Source organism: Oncorhynchus mykiss, chromosome 6 (genome assembly GCF_057628025.1).
Source record: "Oncorhynchus mykiss isolate SJ-2025 chromosome 6, ASM5762802v1, whole genome shotgun sequence".
NCBI lineage: Eukaryota > Metazoa > Chordata > Actinopteri > Salmoniformes > Salmonidae > Oncorhynchus > Oncorhynchus mykiss.
This window is the reverse complement of record NC_143027.1, coordinates 33,261,377-33,278,246: the sequence shown is the minus strand read 5'-3', so window position 1 is coordinate 33,278,246 and position 16,870 is coordinate 33,261,377. Positions and strand designations below refer to the sequence as shown.

General features: G+C 42.7%; 1 protein-coding gene across 3 annotated transcripts in view; it reads right to left on the bottom strand.

Moving 5' to 3' along the window:
* iqgap2 (IQ motif containing GTPase activating protein 2) overlaps positions 1–16,870 on the bottom strand; it is a 91,161-nt gene that overhangs the window by 29,379 nt on the left and 44,912 nt on the right. For 2 of the 3 annotated variants that reach the window (XM_036979941.2, XM_036979942.2), the window contains exons 3-13: positions 14,754–14,910; positions 14,056–14,133; positions 13,067–13,143; positions 7,794–7,861; positions 6,850–6,963; positions 6,416–6,594; positions 4,387–4,474; positions 3,924–4,087; positions 3,068–3,155; positions 2,767–2,930; positions 2,376–2,536 (exon numbers count right to left, since the gene is read on the bottom strand). In XM_036979941.2, the coding sequence (XP_036835836.2) occupies positions 2,376–2,536; positions 2,767–2,930; positions 3,068–3,155; positions 3,924–4,087; positions 4,387–4,474; positions 6,416–6,594; positions 6,850–6,963; positions 7,794–7,861; positions 13,067–13,143; positions 14,056–14,133; positions 14,754–14,910 (1,338 nt within the window). Of the gene's footprint in view, positions 1–2,375; positions 2,537–2,766; positions 2,931–3,067; positions 3,161–3,923; positions 4,088–4,386; positions 4,475–6,415; positions 6,595–6,849; positions 6,964–7,793; positions 7,862–13,066; positions 13,144–14,055; positions 14,134–14,753; positions 14,911–16,870 lie in introns of all 3 variants that reach the window. The other variant, XM_090237711.1, reaches the window with a different exon arrangement.

Genomic DNA, 16,870 nt, shown 5'->3' with positions numbered 1-16,870 from the left:
AAATAAATAAGTCATCAGATTAATGGAAGTAAAGTCACGACACAGAGCGCAGAACGACTGATGAATTTACAAACGCTCAACACCCGTTGAATACGGCCGGTGTTAGTAAACGTTGGAAAAAGAGTGTAAATTGTTGTCGGAAGCACAATTGCAGTCATCAACGCTCTGGATAACATAAAAACAGCCTAACCAGGTCAGGTCAGATGAATTGAGAAGGAACAGTCCTATGACATATCAACGCTCTGGATAACATAAAAACCGCCTAACCAGGTCAGGTCAGATGAATTGAGAAGGAACAGTCCTATGACATACACACACAGGAGACAGGGCCATGACTACACCAATGAGAGGAACCACTTAAGTTCCTGCCTAGCAAGAGATGTATTGGCTGTCTAGATGTGCAAGGAGTTGACTCTTCCCAGTAGCGGGTATAAATATATGTACTTGTGGAAACATGTCTGTCTTTTCAGCTGTTTAACCCAGTGGGTGAATAAACTTGTTTTGAGCTTTTTCTAGTTGTCCATTTGAGTTTCTAACCTGGTTTGTCAGAAAGAACCTAATAACACCAAGGACCTGTAAAGTGTTGCAGGGGAGAAGAGAAGCAAGCTAGAAAAACAATTAGTAACTTCAAATAAGTTACATTTCATTTTAGTAGCTCTCATGCAAGAAAAGGTTGGAGACCCCTGCTCTAGAGGGACAAAAGGGTAGATAGTTGTGGTGTTACCTGTGATACAGTGCCTTGCGAAAGTATTCGGCCCCCTTGAACTTTGCCACCTTTTGCCACATTTCAGGCTTCAAACATAAAGATATAAAACTATATTTTTTTGTGAAGAATCAACAACAAGTGGGACACAATCATGAAGTGGAACGACATTTATTGGATATTTCAAACTTTTTTAACAAATCAAAAACTGAAAAATTGGCCATGCAAAATTATTCAGCCCCCTTAAGTTAATACTTTGTAGCGCCACCTTTTGCTGCGATTACAGCTGTAAGTCGCTTGGGGTATGTCTCTATCAGTTTTGCACATCGAGAGACTGAAATTTTTTCCCATTCCTCCTTGCAAAACAGCTCAAGCTCAGTGAGGTTGGATGGAGAGCATTTGTGAACAGCAGTTTTCAGTTCTTTCCACAGATTCTCGATTGGATTCAGGTCTGGACTTTGACTTGGCCATTCTAACACCTGGATATGTTTATTTTTGAACCATTCCATTGTAGATTTTGCTTTATGTTTTGGATCATTGTCTTGTTGGAAGACAAATCTCCGTCCCAGTCTCAGGTCTTTTGCAGACTCCATCAGGTTTTCTTCCAGAATGGTCCTGTATTATATCTTCCCTGTCCCTGCTGAAGAAAAGCAGGCCCAAACCATGATGCTGCCACCACCATGTTTGACAGTGGGGATGGTGTGTTCAGCTGTGTTGCTTTTACGCCAAACATAACGTTTTGCATTGTTGCCAAAAAGTTCAATTTTGGTTTCATCTGACCAGAGCACCTTCTTCCACATGTTTGGTGTGTCTCCCAGGTGGCTTGTGGCAAACTTTAAACAACACTTTTTATGGATATCTTTAAGAAATGGCTTTCTTCTTGCCACTCTTCCATAAAGGCCAGATTTGTGCAATATACGACTGATTGTTGTCCTATGGACAGAGTCTCCCACCTCAGCTGTAGATCTCTGCAATTCATCCAGAGTGATCATGGGCCTCTTGGCTGCATCTCTGATCAGTCTTCTCCTTGTATGAGCTGAAAGTTTAGAGGGACGACCAGGTCTTGGTAGATTTGCAGTGGTCTGATACTCCTTCCATTTCAATATTATCGCTTGCACAGTGCTCCTTGGGATGTTTAAAGCTTGGGAAATCTTTTTGTATCCAAATCCGGCTTTAAACTTCTTCACAACAGTATCTCAGACCTGCCTGGTATGTTCCTTGTTCTTCATGATGCTCTCTGCGCTTTTAACGGACCTCTGAGACTATCACAGTGCAGGTGCATTTATACGGAGACTTGATTACACACAGGTGGATTGTATTTATCATCATTAGTCATTTAGGTCAACATTGGATCATTCAGGGATCCTCACTGAACTTCTGGAGAGAGTTTGCTGCACTGAAAGTAAAGGGGCTGAATAATTTTGCACGGCCAATTTTTCAGTTTTTGATTTGTTAAAAAAGTTTGAAATATCCAATAAATGTCGTTCCACTTCATGATTGTGTCCCACTTGTTGTTGATTCTTCACAAAAAATACAGTTTTATATCTTTATGTTTGAAGCCTGAAATGTGGCAAAAGGTGGCAAAGTTCAAGGGGGCCGAATACTTTTGCAAGGCACTGTATGTCAGATAGTTGTGGTGTTGGCTACCTGTGCAGGTTGTGGTGTTGGCTACCTGTGCAGGTTGTCCTGATCCATGTTGCTGAAGCCCAGAGGAGAGTCAGTCAGCTGTTCAGTAACAGCCTGGGGGTCCTTGGTGTCCAGGACCTCGTTGAGCACGGCCACCGCAGACAGCATCTCTACTGCCACACACAGCTCCTCATGCCCCAGTCCTGCCTGCTCAATGCAATCAGACAGAAGGCTCAGTGACCATATACACCTGGACAGACACACAACTGTCTGCACACTGGCGAACCAAGCTAGAGAAATATATTACTACTTTGTTGTGCCAACTAGCACCAGCTCACAACAGTACAAGTTTATATGATAGCTTAAAATAGAAAAGTGTAATTTCAACTCAAATGTGTGTGTGTGTTAGTGTGTGAATGCCTGCATGCGTTCGTCACCTTTGCCCCCTGTATCTGCAGGCTGAACAGTTCGGTCTGGTAGAGGTTGGCAGCTGTCTGGTAGACAATAGGAAGCTGGGCCTCTGGGTTCATCAGCTCCTCCACCGTCTCTGCTGCTATGCCATGACGAATGGCCGCGTTGATCGCTACAATGGCCTCCAGTTCTGAACAGGAAACCAATCATACTAATCAATTTCTTATAATGCAGATGGCAAAAGATTTACAACCTACAAATACACAAACACATTTATTCTGATGTAATTCATATAAATTACTGGAATGATACATATAAATTACTTACTTCGTTTCTCTGCCTCAGCAAAGTCGTTAGTGGAGCTGACCACCCTCTGAATCTCCTCCCTCTGCAGCATCATTGCACCTCCAGCATCCTGAGGTCCAAGGAGAAAGTGTTTGGGTGACAAGTTCAATTTAATAGAAAAACCCTGCTTCTGTAACACTAACACAACTTTAATCAACAAATAAAGTCTGGGGCTGTTAAAGGCAAAAACACATCCACCAGTGTGTTAGTATTCTCCTTTCCTTTGACAGGACACCTTATATCCCAACACCTGTAAAAACCTACTAGACATGCATCCACTACTTTGACCACTTGCCTTACCAGTGGTGTAAAGTACTTCAGTAAAAAAAAATTTAAAGTACTACTTAAGTTGTTTTTTGGGGTATCTGTATTTTACTATTTATATTTTTGGCAACATTTACTTCACTACATTCCTAAAGAAAATGATGTACTTTTTACTCCATACATTGTCCCTGACACCCAAAAGTACTCGTTACATTTTGACAGGAAAATGGTCCAATTCACACACTTATCAAGAAAACATCCCTGGTGTCTGATCTGGCGGATTCCCTAAACATAAAAACACTCCATTTGTAAATGAAGTGTGCCCTGGCTATCCTTCAATAAAAATAAAAAAAATACAATTGTGCCGTCTGGTTCGCTTTAATGTAAGGAACTTGAAATATTTTATACTTTTACTTTTGATACTTAAGTAAAAGTAAAAAATTATTTGGTTTTAAATATACTTAAGTAGTATTTTACCGGGTGACTTTCACTTGAGTCATTTTATATCAAGGTATCTTTACTTTTACTCAAGTATGACAATTGAGTACTTTTTTCACCACTGGGCCTTACTGACCTGAGCCTTGACTTCGCAGTAGGAGGTTAAGTGCTCCAGGTACCAGTGGGAGTTTGCCTCCTGGACCCCCAGCATTCCCAGAGCGGGCACCCTGAGCCCAGCCAGCAGAGCAGCCTCGTCCTGGGCAGAGATGGCCTGGTTCACCTGCTGCACCGCCACCTGGGCTGGAGAGACAGACAGGAGGGAGCAGGGGTTGGATGGAGACACTGGCCAAACCCCCCCCCCCACCCATACTACCTCTAGACCATGTGTGGAGGCCCGAGAGTCATTGATTAGTTAGAAACTCCTCTCACCTAGTTGTCTAAGTCTCTAATGCAGCTCTAATTGGACACAAATTGAGAAGAAATAACGAAAAGCAGCAGACACACGCCCCTACAGAATTTGAGTTTCACACCCCTGCTCAAGTCCTATCCTAGAGATGTTCATTATAGAGCTGAGGTCATAAGACAGGAACTGTAGTTACTGTTAACAAGGTCAATGCAGCTCTGGATCTCCTGCTGGGTCAGCAGCTCCTCATAAACATCTCTCTCCTCTGTGGCTACAGATGAGCGCTGAACAGGGAGACAAGAGAAAAGCATTGTCTTAGACGGACTATAAACGTACATTCGTAAAAGGATAACACGAGATTCTGGCAACCAAGCCGTTTTCTACTTAACCAGAGTCAGATGAACTCATGGATACCATTTTTTTTGCATGCTAGCTATATCGGTAGACTTCCAGTCATTGCTCAAATACTAGTTAACATTGGCTCACAAAACTACTTTCAACTTCCTTCAAACTGCACACAAAGATATAAAAATGGTATCCATGAGTTTATCTGGCTCTGGTCAAGTAGAAAGAATATTTTGCACTATCCCTTCAAGCTTTTTTAAATGTTGTGCATATTGAAACTAAATCTGTCATGCTAAAATAGTTGATAATCTGGACATCATATTAACTTCAGATTTCATGTCTTTGCTGAAGAAATGTGTAATTTAACACAGTGGGTTAAATGTTTACACAGAGTTAGTGAGGAGTATGGGAGGAGAGATGCCAGTTGGTGTGGGAAGACTAGTGTTGTAGTGGGAGTTCAGCTGACGCTGCAGTCACTGGAATGTCATGGCAAGTTTCAGGTGGTTTAGAACTTTTGCTTCGATGTCATTTTGATGTTGATAAAATCCCAGTAAAGTTTGCTAAATTCCATAAGCAGGCAATTTTAGCTTGGATGTTAGCGTATAAACACAATTTTTACCCTCACAGATACTTTATATGGAACAACAAAGATATACGATTTAAAAATAAGTATATATTTTTTTGTAACTGGTTTGAGAATAAAATGATTTTGGTTGGTCAGTTACTGAATGAGGATGGATATCTACTCATATATGGGGAATTTCTTGATAAATTTAAAATTCCAATAACCCCAAAAGAACATGCAATTGTTTTTGATGCGATTCCAAGGGGGGTTGTATCTTTTAAATTTCTCTGTGGTTGATGTAAGTAACATAGATTTACATGAAAATATATTAAAATCGGCAATATTAACATTAAAGACAAATGTAGTAATAAACAGATTAGCAATATTGTTTGTGATACTACAATTCCATCAGCAAGATTCTCTTGGTCAAATATCTATGGTGATATACAGTGGGGGAAAGCATGGAAAATTACTAACAAATATTGTATCAGTAACAAAGTAAAGGAAGTTTAATTTAAAATGTCACATAGAATTTATCCTGTGAAACATGTTTTGGAAAGATTCAAGCTAAATATTGACTATAACTGTGATTTCTGTGGAATGGAGGAGACCATTTTGCATTTGTTTTTTGCCTGCGTTTATAGTTGAATTTTTTGGATTGACATACAGAATGTTACAAAAAAAAAGGACAGGTTGTACTATTTAATGGTTTTGATATGATTTATTTCAGAAATTCTGACATAGATAACGATATAGTATATTTAATTCCAACTGCAAATAACACTAGGTAAATTTCATATTCACAAATGCAAATGGTCTAATTCAAAACCAAACTTTTTTCACTTTATAAATTAACTTAAACAATATGGCACTACTTTAACTAAAATGACAAACAAAAAGGCAATTAAAACTTGTATTATTAATGAATATGATTTGTTTAGGATTCCTGGCAATGTAAATAGTTTGTATGTATGCTTGTTGCATGTGACTATTCCTCTTTTGTTTGTTGATATTTGATAATATATATATTTTTTAAACAAAGTATTTCAGGTGGTAGTCACTGCAGACAAGACTCATATACTACCAATTCTCACTACCTCTCTGCCTGGTCTAAGAGGTTTCTGTTCAGAACAGGATCAAGTTGCTGATCCAAGATCAGTTTTGAAAATTCTACCAGAATCAGGGCCCATAAATCTCTGGTCAAAAGCAGAAATCTTGAAAGAGAATGGGATGCCATTTGGGACGCAACCTTTTTTTTAAAAACTGACTCTTGTGTGGAAAGGACAACAACAGGGAGGCTCTCAGAATTCCTCACCCTGCCTGAGGCCTGGTCCTCCTTGCTAGCCTTGGCCCGGCTCAGTGTAACCTGGTAGTCCTGGGCCAGCTCTTCCCCAGTGTTCCTCAGCATGGCGTTGGGGTTCTTCAACGCCCCCATGGTCACTGTCGCCTCACCCTTATCCACCGCCTCGTTGATGGCAAACACAGCAGCGTGCACTGGGGACAGAGGCAAGAATAAGTACCACTCAGCAGCAAACATGTCTCTCTATAGGAGGTCAGACTTTTGTTAAAGCCCAGCACTAACACAACAGATTCAACTTATCATCAAGGCCTGGATTATCTCAATCGGATGTTTTTGTGCTGTGCTGGAACCAACCCTGCACACCCTATGGGTCTATTCATGAGCAGGATAGAAGACCAGTGGTCTCCAGAGGAAATCCAGTGGACGGAACAGTGTACTGTACTACTTACAGGCTGCCTCGTCCACTGAGAGCTCGTTGGCCAGGATGCCTCCTATCTTACTGAAGGTTGGCATCTGGATGCCGTACTTCTCCAGCTCACTCCGCATGTTACTGATCTCCTCCTCTGTGGGACAGACAGGATCACATTACAAACAGGTCAGCCAAACTGGCACAGCAGGAAACCTCTATACCCTAGGAGCAAATGAGGTTGGTGGCACCTTAATTGGGGAGGACGGGCTCATGGTAATGAATGAAGCGGTATCAGTGGAATGGTATCAAGTACAACAAACACATGGTTTCCAGGTGTTTGATGCCATTCCATTTGCTCCGTTCCGACCATTATGATGAGCCGTTCTGTGCCTAGGAGAGGGACTGCTCATTCACTAGCAACCTATATAACATCAAGACACACTGGAGATTTTAAACAGAACGGTAAAGAGACGTTTGGTATTTCACACTTCACTCATATCAACCACGTTACAAATCATCTCCACAGTGCTTATCGAATTGAATACGCAGCTGGGAGCGAGTGATGACATTCTGTTTCGATCAAAACCAAACATGAGCGCCAATTATGTGTCCTTACTGCACGCGCGCGCGCGCCAGCCGAGGCAATTTAAATGAGTCTTCAGAAGACACCCTGAGGCTCATGTTTTCCTTTAGTTTTAAAGGGAGGTAGTAATCACTAGAGTGGTTCTTCCTTCACGACAACGCTGTATGTTATGTCAGCGTTCATTCTGGAGCAGTTAGCTACATGCTCATTACACCGTCGTACAACTACACAGCAGCTGTTGTTACAGGTTCAAGGACCCAGCCGCCAGTTCAAACCTGGCTGGTGCCAGGCAGAGAAGAACGCTATGGGTTGACGTTAGAGTACAGGAGGAACTCCAGCTATGGCTCTTATGATACCTCAAACTATCATGATGTAGAAGAGCTGGTATAGCCTGGTCTTACCTGTGAAGGCCACTTTCCCCAGCAGGTCCTGGATCTGTGGTGCAATGCCCAGTTTGAACAGGTATAAGCTGTGGGGGGGGGGGAATGGAAAGGAATGAAGCTCCAAATGTCAATTCATTAACTGATCTAGATTTAACAGTTAGGAAGAAAGGGTAGCAAGCTGAAGCTAAGATGTGGCTGTTTACTCAATAACTCAGAGGCAGGGGAAACCTACATTTACAAACATCTATACATCTGCATCCATCCACACTTCAGCTGCGCTTCAATACTTCAGAAATGAATCCTTCCTCTTGCCTTGGGTTAGCAAGGAATCCACCATATTCCTTTTACCTATGAAAGCATGTCAATCCAATCAGTGATGACTTGAAGGAAATGAAGGAAGGAAGGATGCATCCCAACAGGACCTTGAAACATCCATCTGCTCCAGACCGAACTAGGAGAGTGTCAGCCAAACGGCAATGTCCCCTTCTCCCCACAGGGGGGCATTGTGTGCTCAGAGAAAGCAGCAGTAACAATCCTGACATGCAAACTGCACTGTCCTGAGTCCCGTCAGCCTGAAACTAACCTAAGACGGCAGGCGTGGAGTGACACCTGAGCGGAGTCCACATTTCTGTTTTTCAGGGGAAATGGAAGTTGAAAATACTGTATCCCTGAAAACCAGAAATATCCGCTTTCTGCCAATGGCGCTAACTAAGGGTGGCCTGAAACAAACAGGTGGCTGGAAACTGAATTAAACGTTCATCTGCCAGCAGGTTCCTGATAAGTTGGCATTCATTAGATTGGGCTAGTGCCTGTAACTGTGTGTATGAGGAGGCTATGATAGTGCTATTTTAGCCTCTAAACTCAGTGTGTGTGTGTGTATGTGAGTGTAAACAGGGACACCGGCCTCTTCTTTAGGGCTGTAGAGTCTGCTGAGACAGAGGTAAGGCCAAATGTTTAATACATTGTTAACCCATGGGTGCCTGGCAGACTCAGCCCTGCTGTGAGATCAACAGCTGACTGAGACTTAGGATAATGATGGATGCTTCGTTAGATCATCCTGCTGACTTGGCCAATAAGCACGTAGGAAGGACACAGAACAACATCCTCCTCCACACAAACACACACTCTCCCCCCTCTTCACACACACGCATACACAAAATGTGGCACCGTCACCAACACACACACGCATGCCCAACCAATCCCATCAGATCCGGAGTGAATATTTATGTTCAGTTTCCATTTTATTGTGGTGCCTTTCAATTTTTCCACTGTACTGAATTCTCAACAAAGACCCATTAGCCCAGTGTGTCTACTTCTCCTCAGAGCTAGTGTATTCCCTGGCTCCCAGTGGGGGTTAGACCAGCCTGCCAGGAAGGAAGATCACATGTGTGTGTGTGTGTGTGTGTGTGTGTGTCCGCGCACACAGGGAGGGAAGGAAGCTGATCCTCATGGGCCCTGACCAAACAGCAAAAAAAAAAATAAGGAAACAAGCCAACTCGCTAACACGTTCACTCCAATTCTCTACCACATTCAGATGCGAGCCACCCTTTTCTGTACACATTACAGTGTACATGACATAACTGAATACATGACAGTCAGTGTGGGCACAGAAAGCAGAGCCCGGGGGGGGGGGGGGGGGAAACTGTCAGTACAAAACCTCCCACTAGTAGTGACATCACACAATGACTAAGTGTCACTACAGAGCTGTTACTTCCACTAGCACCACTACTACCACAGTATGACAGCAGCTCTCAGGTGAGACTGGAGACGGTCTCAAATGGCACCCATTAAATAGTGCACTATTAAAATTATTATATAAAATAAAAAATTTAAATAAAAAAGTCCACAATTTCGTGGCATCCAATTGGTAGTCCAATTGGTTGTCCCATCGCTGCAACTCCCGTCCGGACTCTTTAGATCGATAGGGCTCTGGTCTAAAGTAGTGCGCTAAATAGGAAAAGGGTTGCCATTTGGGATGCAGACTGAGTGTAGTCTTGCCCGTTTCTTTTCTGGAGATGTTAACAGGGGGTGTGTCTACTACAGTATGCAGTGATATCAGTTATTCAGTGTTGAAAAGGATGAGCCAGTCAGCCGTTACAGTACGTTGCTGGACCTTAGCCCTCTCAAGCCTGTGTGACGAGTATGAATGCACAGTTCATAATCAGGACATGATCTTCAACACACTTTTATTTGACTAATGAAGTTATTCAACAGTTATGCCTCTAAGTATAATAATCAGAGGCCAGCTCGCATCAAATAGGTGTGAACCTGCCATAACATTGTGTTATATAACATTATGCTATGTAATGTGTGTATGCTGCATATGCCAGTGCATTCAGAAAGTATTCAGACCCCTTGACTTTCCACATTTTGTTACGCATAGCCTTATTCTAAAACGTATTTAAATAGATTTTTTACACCAATTAATCTACACATAATACCCCATAATGACAAAGCAAAAACAATTTATTTTTTCTTTAGCAAATGTATAAAAAAGAATTACACTGAAATTACTTAAGAATTCAGACCCTTTACTCACTAATCACTACCTTTGGCAGTGATTACAGCCTCGAGTCTTCTTGGGTATGATGCTACAAGCTTGGCACACCTGTATTGGGAGGAGTTTCTCCCATTCTTCTCTGCCGATCCCCTCAAGCGCAGTCAGGTTGGATGAGGAGCGTCGCTACACAGCTATTTTCAGGTCTCTCCAGAGATGTTCGATCGGGTTCAAGTCCAGGCTCTGGCTGAGCCACTCAAGGACATTCAGAGATTTGTCCCAAAGCCACTCCTGCGTTGTCTTGGTTGTGTGCTTATGGTCTTGTCCTGTTGGAAGGTGAACTTTTGCCCCAGTCTGAGGTCCTGAGTGCTTTGGAGCAGGTTTTCATCAAGGATCTCTGTACTTTGCTCCGTTCAGCTTTCTCTCGATCCTGACTAGTCTCCCAGTTCCTAGTCCCTGCTGCTGAAAAAACATCCCCACAGCATGATGCTGCCACCACCATGCTTCACCGTAGGGATGGTACCAGGTTTCCCCCAGACGTGACGCTTGGCATTCAGGCCAAAGAGTTCAATCTTGGTTTCATCAGACCAGAGAATCTTGTGTCTCATGGTTTGAGAGTCTTTAGGTGCCTTTTGGCATAGTCCAAGCGGGCTGTCATGTGCCTTTTACTGAGGAATGTCTCCATCTGGCCACACTACCCTAAAGGCCTGATTGGTTGAGTGCTGCAGAGATGGTTGTCCTATCTCCACAGAGGAACTCCGGAGCTCTGTCAGAGTGACCATCGGGTTCTTGGTCACCTCCCTGACCAAGGCCCCCAATTCAATTCACCCCCAATTGCTCAGTTTGGCTGGCCAGGCAGCTCTAGAAAGAGTCGTGGTGGTTCCAAACTTCTTCCATTTAATAATGATGGAAGCCACTGTGTTCTTGGGGACATTCAAATGCTGCAGAAATGTTTTCGTACCCTTACCCAGATCTGTGCATTGACACAATCCTGTCTCTGAGCTCTACGGACAATTCCTTTGACCTCATGGCTTGGTTTTTGCTCTGACATGCACTGTCATATAGACAGGTGTGTGCCTTTCCAAATCATGTCCAATCAATTGAAAACACCACAGGTGGACTCCAATCAGGTTGTTGAAACAGCTCAAGGATGATCAATGGAAACAGGATGCAGCGGAGCTCAATTTCGAGTATCATAGCAAAGAGTCTGTATGCTTATCTTATTTACATAAGTTTGTTATTTTTTATACATTTGCTAACATCTATAAAAAACTGTTTTTGCTTTGTCATTATGGGGTATTGTGTGTAGATTGATGAGGCAAAAAAGTGATGTAATCCATTTTAAAATAAGGCTGTAATGTAACAAGATCTGTAGAAGAAGTCAAGGGGTCTGAATACTTTCCGAATGCACAGTAGAGAAGAAAGCCTAACGCTGGAGGATGTGAAGTTAAATCCCCTCTGAGCAGGATGAAAACCATTTCCAGTTCCTCTTATATAATACAGGTATTTCACTTGTTCTCACTGCAAGTTAGGATTGCACATGAAAATAAGATAAATCAGATAAAAAGATGGAACTACTGTAGGCCTATTTATTAAAAAACAAAAAAGCTGAGAGACAAACACTTCTACTCCAGCTTCCAAAACAACATCTGGCTTTACTTCTAGAGCCTGATGATATAATGTGTGAGAATGACATCATTGCCATCACTTGTATACTTGGACAATATTATCAAAGGAGACACTAAATTACTTGAGACAGCCTAGGCCTACAGATTGAGTAATTTCCTGTCTACAGACGGTTTCAACGTGTACAGGAAGTCACCTCATCTGTTCCGAGAGTGAGTTTGGGAAATGACTGCTTATTGCCACACCTTTGTCACTCAAATGTTGAAGATGGCACATGTTTTAACCACAAACTGAAACCAAAAGGACCACAGACTATAATAGTTTCAAAGTCAACGTTCATCCAGTCTTTTTCACTTCTCTTGTTTCACACAATCTTGTTAGCTTTTTCAAATGATCCCCTTTAGACAGTGATATCATGTGATATGCTTTTAGGACTCATCAAACCTCAGAAGATGAGCTAAAAACATACAGTGCATTTGGAAAGTATTCAGACCTCTTGACTCATCAATTTGCACACTATACCCCATAATGACAAAGCAAAAACAGGTTTTTAGTAATGTTTGCAAATAAAAACAAACTGAAATACCACATTTACATAAGTATTCAGACCCTATACTCAGTACTTTGTTGAAGCACCTTTGGCACCGATTACAGCCTCGAGTCTTCTTGGGTATGGTGGCTGGGCCACTCAAGGACATTGAGACTTGTCCCGAAGCCACTCCTGCGTTGTCTTGGCTGTGTGCTTAGGGTCGTTGTCCTGTTAGAAAGCCCCTGTCTGAGGCCCTGAGCGTTTCCATCAAGGATCTCTGTACTTTTTTTGTAAATAATGTATTTCAGTTTTTATTTTTATAGATTTGCAAACATTTCTAAAAAAAAGTTTTTCACTGTCATTATGGGGTATTGTGTGTAGATTCTTTATTTCATCCATTTTAGAATAAGGCTGTAACGTAACAAAATGTGTTAAGTCAAGAGGTCTGAATACTTTCCGAATGCACTGTAGACCTCCACAATATAAAGTGTAGTGAAGAAACAGAAACAAGAAATAGACTAGTGTGTGGTAGACACAAAGAGTAAGATGATGTAAGCAGTAAGCCTAAAGGGGAAGGGGGAGGGGGGGGGGGGGGGGTCAGTAAGTGACAAAAAACATCTTGTTGGAATTCTGTCTTACCTTAGTGCGTGTATGCAGTACACTACCTTGGGCATGTTTTTGCGATCGTACACATCTGTCGTTTCGGGATAGAATATCTGAAAGTAGAAACCAGAGGAGGCATTAGTCATGGATCTTTCATTAGTGTCTTCTGATACCTTGTTTAGTGCAGCGGCCAAGGAGTCATATCAAGAACACTACATCTTTCAGGCTGTCAGTTTCATTTTCAAGCTGTGGCAGTCTGACACTATTCCTCTGTATCCTCCTGGTCACTGCCACACACATTTAATTACAGTGTGTGCTTCCTTTCTCACTATACATACAGTACATCTGGCTGCTGTGTACGTGCATGTGTTTTCTCCGAAGGGAACAGCACTGCTGGACAACAGTGAAGGGAACAACCGTGAAGCAACCTATTCCCCTGCCCTGATCATTCTTGTCAATTAAAATGAATAGAGAAACATTTTCAAGCATCAATAATGACAAGAGCCCATAATAACCATATGAATAAACAATATCTCATATTCATTAGTTGTATGTCTACTCCTAAGATTCTGCTTCCCCCAAAACAGAGGAACTAATCGATTGATTTGATCATCAAACAGGCATCTCCAGAGCGGTTCCAGTCTTACCATCACATGGCATGACGATAAGGTAGCATTCTCCATATCAGCTCCAGTGGGAAATCTTTTGTCACTACCCATAAAAGATGCATTGGTGCTGATAACACTATTTGTGGTAGCAATAGTAGTACAGGCACCACAGCTACACCCTCCTAGCGTTGGTCTCAGGCCTCTCATAAGAAAGCAGTAGAACGGCGTGCTCCATTTACCTGGCCCAGTGAAAGTCTCACAGGTGTTTGTCTGCGTATGTGTATGTGTGTCCTTTGACTTAGTAAAATCTGTCATAAAACAGGCAACTCAACCTTGTAATATCACCAGTTACTACCAGGTTATGATACTGTATGCCGCTGGAAGGAGGGACTTGGGCAGTGTGTGTGTTAGTTTTACCTTGGGTAGTCCTACAGATTCCATGGCCCGTAGCCACTGCACCGTGTTGTCTGTGTGTCTGAAGTGAAGTCCTGTGTGCTGGAGACAAACACAGGCAAAGCAGAAACATTAGATCCCAGCAACTGAGTCTGTTGTATATAACAAATAGCATGTTTTTGGTAGGAAACGCACGCACCAAAAGATGGAGTGTGTGTGTTTGAGTGAGTGTGTTGTGTCAGCACAGCTGCTGGCTGTAGGGGGGTTGCTATCGCTCTGCCCCATGGGAGATGGTTGACAGGAAGTGGAAATGTCTGCAATGGATCTGGGATTAGACACTTCCTGTCTGACTCCATGGAGGTGTGTGTGTGTGTGTGTGTGTGTGTGTGTGTGTGTGTGTGTGTGTGTGTGTGTGGGGGGGGGGGGGGTACTAGATAGGGGAGGAAGTGTGCGGGAGAGCAGAAGAACTAGATAGCGGGGAGATGGTGTGGGGGAGAGGGGGGGGCGGACTAGATAGTGCCTACTACCACCCAGATTTGTGGTCGTGTGTGTCAGTTTTATTCAGTATCCTAGTAGTTTAGCTAAATTAATGGTCTGAAAAATAGTGTCAAGTAACTTGATAAGAGCTTCAACAGAGCTTGATAAGAAATGGCATCATGCCAACTTGATAGAATGTTGATCTGAAGTGTAAGAGTATTCCGTGGTAAGAGGACAAAGGTCACCTTGTAGCGGGCCTGGTCCCTGTCGTAGATCTTCTTCTCAGACACCATCTTGGGGGCGAAGAACTTAGCCAGTTTTCCAAGGTAGACTCCGTTCCTCAGACCCTCCTCTAGCTCTGTGGTGGGCGGCAGCTCCTCCTCTACACACGCCTCCATCCACCTGGGGATACGCACAAACACTGATCTCAGAACGGAAAACATGGAAATAAATCAAAAATGTTTCCTGCTTTGCTCCTTTGGGGGGGCACCCATTATGGCATAATTGACCTGAATGGGGATGCCCGTTCTACTAATTCTATGATGGCAACATCTGTTGTCATTCATTTGGAGACGATTGGAACATAAACTGAGGGATCTCACAACAAAATGGCCACATCTCTCAAGTCATTCATATGGAGCAATAGGGAAGAGACATTGATATCACAACAGAATAATAAGTTATTTTCTAGAAACACGGACCAATGTTTCCTTTCGATGATTTGTTAGGCTGGGTATAGGGTCCTGTCCTGACTTTTTATCCTAACGGTGAGGCCAGATAAACACAAGCAGAGACACAGATCCCAGAACTTCGTAGGTACATTTAACTATCACAGCTTTGAGGAGCGTATGGATAATGTAATTTCCATTTAAAAGGACCCATGAGCACAAACATGTGACGTTCAAGCATATCAAATTGGGTGTCAAATGAAGGCTGAGAACCTATATTTTTGGGAAATTAAAGAATAGATACATTTTTCAACCATTTTCCATCCAGAAAATTGGGCCTAAGTAATGGCTTTGATTTCTGGTCAAACGTATTGAAAAGAGGACTTAGAAAACCTCTACTAGAAAAAGTTAAAAGAAATTAGAAATTCACAAAACGCAATATTGTTGAAGTAAAGACCCTTGCCAACTAATAACCACACTTATTTAGTTTGAGAAATAATTTCTGTAAGTTTAAGAACCATTGCCTTGTGCCTTGTAATTCATTTACCAAAAACCCACACACAGGCCTAACAATTAGTTTGTGTTTTTACTGATATACATTTAAGTGATTATAACTCATAATTCTGTTACCAAATCGGAATTCCAGCTATTTAATTGGCTACAATGGAAAATCATAGTAGTCACCTGCTACTGTTCTCCCTTCCACTGGCATACTGTTGTTCAGCTCATCTCTCTCCCCATCTCTCATGTTACCTCTCCTGGCTCTTAATTACACCTACCCATGAGCCCCCTCTCTTTATTTACTGTAACCAGCATCTGCACCCACTGAGCACCGACTGACACCGGACGTTCAAAAGTTATTGAAGGTGGGTCAGTCTGCCCTGACCTTGATTTCAACGTCCATAGACGTTTTTTGGGCCGGTCTGGAATGGCCTTGATTTGACCTGAATTTAATTTTTGTAAATTTTTTTTTTTTACACATTCCTTCTCTCCCCAATTTTGTGATATCTAATTGGTAGTTACAGTCTTGTCCGTACGGGAGTTGCAGCAATGGGACTCGGGAGAAGCGAAGGTCGAGAGCAATGCGTCCTCCGAAACACGTCCCTGCCAAGCCGCACTGCTTCTTAACACACTGCTCGCTTAACCCGGAAGACGGCCGCACCAATGTGTTCGGAGGAAACACTACAACTGGTGACCGAAGTCAGTGTGCATGCACCTGGCCCGCCACAAGGAGTCGCTATAGCGCAATGGGACAAGGACATTCCGGTCGGCTAAACCCTCCCTAACCCAGATGACGCTGGGCCAATTGTGTGCCGCCTCATGGGTCTCCAGGTCGTGGCCGGCTGTGATACAGCCTGGGATCAAACCCGAATCTATAGTGACACCTCAAGCACTGCGATGCAGTGCCTTAGACTGCTACACCCCTCGCGAGGCTCCAATTTGGCCCAAACATTTAGAGTGCAGTCCAGTACAGCAGTATAGAGTCAAGTACAGTATAATGTACTGTACTGTCCTGTCCTGCGAAGTTCAAACTTGTGAAACAGACGTCCATGATTGGTTCAGATTTGGTCTGGTCCAACCAAATGTGGTCTTGTTTAGGGGCAAAGCTCATTAGAATAATAGCCAGTGTGTAGAACAACACCCATACATTCAAAGGATGATATTGCATTTTTCTAATTGTGTACCTATTCAGG